The 6,978-nt window shown below is 45.9% G+C and overlaps 1 protein-coding gene across 1 annotated transcript; it reads left to right on the top strand.

The window, feature by feature from the left end:
- Positions 1-956: 956 nt before the first annotated feature.
- Positions 957-5,917, top strand: CBLN4 (cerebellin 4 precursor). Its single transcript, XM_062589303.1, has 3 exons — positions 957-1,259; positions 2,831-2,947; positions 5,720-5,917. Exons 1-3 carry the CDS (start codon positions 957-959, stop codon positions 5,915-5,917), a joined length of 618 nt encoding a protein of 205 aa, XP_062445287.1.
- The last annotated feature ends 1,061 nt before the right edge of the window (positions 5,918-6,978 follow it).

Below are 6,978 nucleotides of genomic sequence, written 5' to 3'. Positions count from 1 at the left end.
ATACATGCACAGTTGTAGGAAGAGTCTGCGCTCTTGCAGACTCCTCCACAGCTGGATGTTGCCTTTCAGCAAAACCGCAAATCTTCCACCAGCTTTGGAAAACAAGAGACATGTTGCAACGGTTTGTTGGTTTTCCCTTGGCTTTGTAGCTGCTTAAAAAGTTGTCTGGGAAGACAAGCGTGTGTCTGTGCAGGGAGCAAATCCAAGGTGAGGGTCTCTGTCCACGGAGCCTTGTGTTTGCCCAGCTAGGCGAGAGCTGGGCAGGTTTGTTGTGCCCTAACTGTTGGGAAGAAAGGGAGAGGGAGAGGGAGAGCGGGGGGAGAGCACTCCAATCTGCTGCACCGACAGTGATATCAGACCCAGGATCTCGGCGGCTTTTGGGTAAGCTCCCACCTCTCTGCTTGCCACTCAGAGCGTCCTGGAGGCTCTGGCCAGAAGGAGAGAGCGAGCCGGAGGCGGCGGAGGCACTCACGGCGTCGTCAAAGGGTTTTATTTCTTCATGACCTCTCTATTCTTCTCTCTCTCATCAATAATTCACCTGAGGGCTTTTTTTTTTTTTTTTTTTTTTCTTCCCACCCACTCTCCTCCTTCTCACTCTGTATCCTGATGTGGAGAGAGGGGAGAAAAGGGGGCACCGGAAAGCGTTTATTTTGTTGGGTTGCTTTTTGCGGCGTGTTTTAAAGAGCTCGTGGAAGGACTAAAGAAAAAAAGACACAAAGTGGGGGGGGGGGGAGGAGGAGGAGAAGGGGAGAAAAAAAAAAACAATAAAGAAAGGGAGGCAGAGGGAAGAAGCCGGAGGGAAGCAGACTCCCGGAGCCGCCGCGAGGTGCGCGGTGCGGGCGCGGGTGCGCGCGCGGGGGGCGCTGCTGCCGCCGGTGCTGCCCGCCGGTGCGCGGGAGGCGCGGTGGCCGGAGCGGGGCGCGGAGCGGCTGCGCGGGCGGCCGCGGCTGCCGACCATGGGCTCGCGGCGGCGGGCGCCGGCGCTGCTGCCCGCGCTGCTGCCCGCGCTGCTGCTGGCGCTGGCGCTGGGCGGCCCCGCGGCGCGGGCGCAGAACGACACGGAGCCCATCGTCCTGGAGGGCAAGTGCCTGGTGGTGTGCGACTCCAACCCGGCCAGCGACGCCAAGGGCTCGTCCTCCTCCCCGCTGGGCATCTCCGTGCGCGCGGCCAACTCCAAGGTCGCCTTCTCGGCCGTGCGGAGCACCAACCACGAGCCCTCCGAGATGAGCAACAAGACGCGCATCATTTACTTCGACCAGGTAGCGGCGGGGGCGCGGGCGCAGGGGAGGGGAGGGGATCGGGCTGGGGGCGCCCCCGCGGCGCGGCCAACAGGTGCCGCGGCGCTGCCGCCCCCCGGCGCCGCCCCCCGGCTCGGCGTCCCGGCGCGGCCCCGAAGGCTGGGGCGCGGGCGGCGGCGGCCGGGGACCCCTCGGCCCCCGCCGCGGGGAGGGAGAGGCGCTCCGCGGCAGGTCGGGCCGCCCCCTCGCCGGCGAGCCGCGGCCGTGGGGCGCCGAGCCGGGGCAGCGGCCGCCCGCGGCGGAGCGCAGCCGGCGCCGTCGGGGCGCGGCCGGCCCCGAGCGGCCGCGGGGATCCCGCACGGGGACGGGCTCCGCCGGCCGGGGTCCCCGCGGAGCTCCGCGCTGCCGGGCGGGGCGGCGCAGCGGCGCGGCGCGGAGCGGCGCCGGCAGCCGCCCCCGAGCCGAGCCCGGCGGGAGGAGCTGCCGCCGGGCGCCCTGGGGGCTGCCGCTTCGGCGGCAAGCGGTGCACGTAGGCTTCAGGTGGCTCGCGCAGCCTTTTTGGGGGGAGGGGGAATGATTTTAAGAGAAAAATGAAATCTAACTTTTCTGTAAAATTCTCAGCTTCGTAGTGCAGCCCTGCTCAGCTCAGTCAGTTATATGAAAACACTGATGCCAGCACACATTTCCTATAGCAGCTCCTGTCCCAGAGCAGGTCCAAAGTAATTGAGACCGATGGTTATTTTGCTTCCTATATCATATCGTGGTGAACCGTAAATTGTCATGACAACTGAAGCCAGGTATGCCACATAGCTTAATGCTCGCAATCTAAATTACTCTAACTTCCTGGATATTCCTTATGCTTTTCCAGGCTGTGTCTGGCATAAAAGAGTCTGCAAATGTAAATTAAAAATGAAGCACAACTAAGTGGGGAGTAAGAAAAATGTAGTCATTAAAGCAGATACTTAGCATACTGAGGATGCACTCTTTTAATACGTTCCCCTCTGTTACTTGTCTCTCTTTAATCAAACCTAAATGCTTATTAGTGCTTTTTAAAACAAATAAAGCAACAAAGGCACACAGCCAGTTCTTGCCCAGAAATGCCAGGTATTTCGGTAACTCTGTCTGACTATAAACTGGTGAACAAATTTCATCATGCATGTACATCCTTACTCATAGTTTGATACTTTCAGGAAGACAACATTGACTTGACTTTTAGCTTTTTAGCTAAACCTCATACGTCACTCACTGAATTTCTAGTGATTTGATGAGATTTTGGATTGTGAATGATAAGCAAGCATGCCTTCTCCTGATACTCACTAAACGTGTGTAAGACATGTGGAGGCATAGTATAGTAGCAAGGTAAGAAAGATTTCTCCCAGTTTATTTAAAGTAAAATCGTACAATAAATACAACTAAATACCCATTTTATGATAAATATTCCAACCTAATTGAACAGAACAATAAATAAAAAAAAGCATAGATGTAGATGAAAAAATAGCCTTGGGTGAATGGTTGCTAAAGTTAACGGTATATATTTTTCATTTAGCATTGAATACCTGTACTAATTCCCGTGCTATATTTCTTGTTTGTAGATCCTAGTAAATGTGGGCAATTTTTTCACGTTGGAATCTGTCTTTGTAGCACCAAGAAAAGGAATCTACAGTTTCAATTTTCACGTAATTAAAGTCTACCAGAGTCAAACAATCCAGGTACGTTGATCGAGCAGGAATCAAAGATGTTTTACTTAAGAAATTGTTTATATAGAAGAATAGAACCTTGACTGAACACAATACTGTTTAACACACTTCAAAGGAAAGATAGCTCAGCTTTTTGCTGGCACTTGATTGTATACTGTCCTTATCAGTAGAGTGAATACATTTAAACTGAACGGAGACAGAGAGGCAGGCTCCTCACGTGAGATAAACTGCCACAGCTTCACGTCTATACAGTAAGAGCTGAATATGTCAGATAATGTAAAGTATTACATAGAATGAATCATCAAAGGATAAAATACACCTCTAAATTTCACTTAATCACATAAATACCTTTGAAAAATCATATTTTCTTACATATTGTCTTATGCTCAGTGTCTTGAGCATAAGAGTTCTGGGAGCACATGCCATATTTGCTTATTTTAGGATTGTTTTGTGACTTGGCTGTCAAATCATGATACCGTGTCTCTGTTTATGAAACCACTTTGCTATGGACCAAGGTTAGTTAAAGTGGCCTATTTGCTCTGCAATTACCTAGAGATGTTATACCTCTTTAGTGATGTCTTATGGGGAAGCTTTATACTTACACAGTTTAAACTTGTTGCATGATATCATGAAGATGTGTTACCTAATATATATGAAATGTGTGATCCTACACTTCTGCATTTAATAGCAGCTGAACTACTTAATTAAATATATGCATGTACCACCTTAGAGGAAAAACCTCTGAGGCAGCAGTAAGTTCCTTAAAGCAAATTCCTTATTATTTACCTCATGTCAGACTGTTCTGTTCATCTTCTATGACATACTGGCTTTCTAGATCTGGATTAATCCTTCCGCTGTTCCCACCCATGAGACCACTGGATCTGTCTTGCTCCTGAATGTAGTCTTCAGTGTAAAAGACTGAGAAACTGATTTCTGCAGGAGCAATGATCAGTTATTTCTTGGTGGCACCTCTGGCTTTGGGGTTGCCAGTAAAGCTCCTGAGAAAAGTATAAATGGTACAGAAAGTTGGTGCAAGACACATTCATATCTCTGGTGAAATTTGCCTCCAGCTTACAGCAAGAAATCTTGGTTCCGTTCAAGTAAACAAGAAAAGTCTTAGATGAAATATTGACCTTAATATGCTCAGAATTAATTCCTCTCATTCTCTTATACGATGAAGGTTGAAGTGGCCTAGAACAATTGTACGTTTGTCATCTTTATTGTATTTAAAATATGTATTGCCAAGAAAGGTGTCAAGCCTTGGATCCTGGAAGCCCAATATGGATTCTGGTGACTCATGCACCAGGACTCAAACCTGGGGGCCTGGGGCTTGTAACAGCAAATGTGACAACATGCAGCGTGGCCTGGAATATTTCACAGGCCAGGATTTTCAAAAGTAGTGAAGAGATTTTGTTGGCTCCATTTTGGCATTGTTAACTTGAGACCATCCAGGGCAAACCTGTGATGGTTGTGATGATGCTCTTGTAATAAAATAGCTGTAAGATGGTCTGCAAGGAAACCTGAATTAGAGAGATGGTACAGAAAGAATGAGATAACCCCCAAACTTGATGCCCTTTTTTGCATGTGTCATAGCTAAAGGGGAGGGCTGAAAGTCTTTGAAGTGGAGCAAACAGAGCAAACCAGCTTGAGTCTCAACCACATGCAGACTTAAACATCACTAAATCACCTGTAGGCTTCCCATATAAGTGATATTACTATGCCCCTGAAACATCTGTTAGCACCATTAAGTATCATTAAACTGAAATTGGCTCCCTGGGGATGGCTGATTAAGTGGAATTCCCAGATAAGCGAATCCCAAACAAGGGCCAGATTCTGCTGCCCTTATTTATGCTGAACAGTAATTTATTCCACTGCAACTCCCATTAAAATTAATGGGAGCATATGCAAGGCCAGAATACTCAGTATGAATAAGCATTTCATAATTCACCCCTCTGTGACTGCATTACAGCGGTTTGAAAAGAAAAGAAAAGAAGGAACTAATAGTTTGCCTTAGGGGAAATGAAAACGCTTATATCTGTCCATCCCCGCTGTCCCTGCCCATTTTTATTTACACCATGTCTCTTGGTGCGGCGTTGCTTTCAGAGCAGAGGCTGTGCTGCATTCCCGAAGTATATTATAGAAAAATGGATTCAGTACCAAAACACAATGCGGTGATTCATGAAGATGAAGGTCTGTGCTAGACTAAAACTAAGTCAATAATGTATTTTTTTAAACTAATAATTACATTTATTGGGAGTGGACAAGCACGCTACTGTTTCATAGTCTCGAGCTGCAGCTTTGTGAAGTCAGTGGGACACTGACACCTAAGCACTGATTTCCCATCTTTGGGTACCTAAATCTCTTAAAAACGTCTTCTTTGCTAATATGTGTCTAAACAACCTGTGAAGCAGGTAAAGTGAAGCAAAACCGAGACAAGCAGCTCCCAGCTCTGTGCTACCTGAGTGTCAGCATGGACAGGGCTGTCTTATCAACCGTTAAAGCACACATACAGCTGCGAAAGGAAACGCCACTTTATCTTTCACACCATCTGAGCCCGAAACACTGTAGCCAACGGACAGTGTCCCACCGCCTTCCTAAAGCTGCAGCTTGAGCCTGTGAAGCAGTAATGTGCTTGTCCACTCCTGATAAATGTGATTATTAGTTAAAAAAAGGGGGATAAATAATAGGACCTTAAGCAGAGCTCTTACACTGCGGATAGTATTCAGTGATACCAGATGAGGCTTTTTAGTTAATTAGAGCTTTTCAGTGGTTTTTCTCTCATAGGTTAATTTGATGCTAAATGGAAAGCCAGTCATTTCTGCTTTTGCTGGAGACAAGGATGTCACACGTGAAGCTGCCACTAATGGAGTCCTGCTCTATCTAGACAAGGAGGATAAGGTTTACCTGAAACTGGAGAAAGGTAATCTGGTCGGTGGATGGCAATATTCTACATTTTCTGGCTTTCTGGTCTTTCCTCTGTAAAGTCAATTTTCCTGTGACATCCATCCAGGTGTGGACTGATCATTGCCTCTGTCATATGAAGATCATTTTGTCATCATGGGATTGATGTTTCTTTATTGGTTTTTCATGGGTGAATATGGATTCTCTTTATGGATTTTTGGCCCCATCTGAACTACTCAGAAGTTTCACAGAATTTTGTGTGTTTAAATACAACATCTTTGGATTAAGACTAAAGCAGACAATAAGTATCTATGCTTAATGTTACAGTCTAAAGCTGCCTGCAAGATTTATTCAGATTTCATTTACTGGACTTACTGGATTCATGGGAGAAGTGGATTTTCTTTAATTATGAAAAGACTGGCAACCAGGTCTATAATTTAGGAGAGTTTGAGTTCAGACTTCAATCAAGAGTTAGTGTGTTGCTGCCAAAGAACTGTATATCGATATATTGGTTATACATGATTTTGTTCACTGGGACTTAACTGACATGATTTATTCCATTGTCTTGAGAAAGCAAATTATTATTGATAAGTGATTGACTTTAATTCTCCTCTGCGTGTAGTGTGTTGGATGGTTCACCCATATACTTATGCTCTGTCATTGGTCACAATGAAGTCTAGCCTACATAAAGCTAAGAGGTCATGGCTGTGTTTTAATTCAGTATGTAAGGTATTCCTATTTTCCACATGGTGTTTTATAATAATAAGAGCAGATTATAACGATTTGAAAAAAAAAGACCCCACTCTTAACAGGGTTAAAGGTGATCATTCAGGCACAACTTTGCAAAAAAGCTTTGCCCTGCAGGAAATCTCACAGTTGTTCTTCAGCTTTAATTAACATGATTGATAATAACTACTCTATTAAAAACCCAAGGCATTTCTTCCTTAGACACAACACTTTATTAGCTGGAGATGAGATCCCCTTGTTTGTAGTTGTGTCTATTTTCAAACCTTCTGTTGTGTTAAAGTTATCATCTGGTTTTGCCTTAATTCTACAAATGTATATAATTTTAGATCATATGTTTGACAAATATTAAATCCAAATAGCCGGTACTTTACTTGGTGCAATATCTTTTTGGCTTT

Source organism: Rhea pennata, chromosome 16 (genome assembly GCF_028389875.1).
Source record: "Rhea pennata isolate bPtePen1 chromosome 16, bPtePen1.pri, whole genome shotgun sequence".
NCBI classification, from domain to species: domain Eukaryota; kingdom Metazoa; phylum Chordata; class Aves; order Rheiformes; family Rheidae; genus Rhea; species Rhea pennata.
The sequence above is the reverse complement of the archived record's forward strand: the minus strand, read 5'-3'. Positions and strand labels throughout refer to the sequence as shown.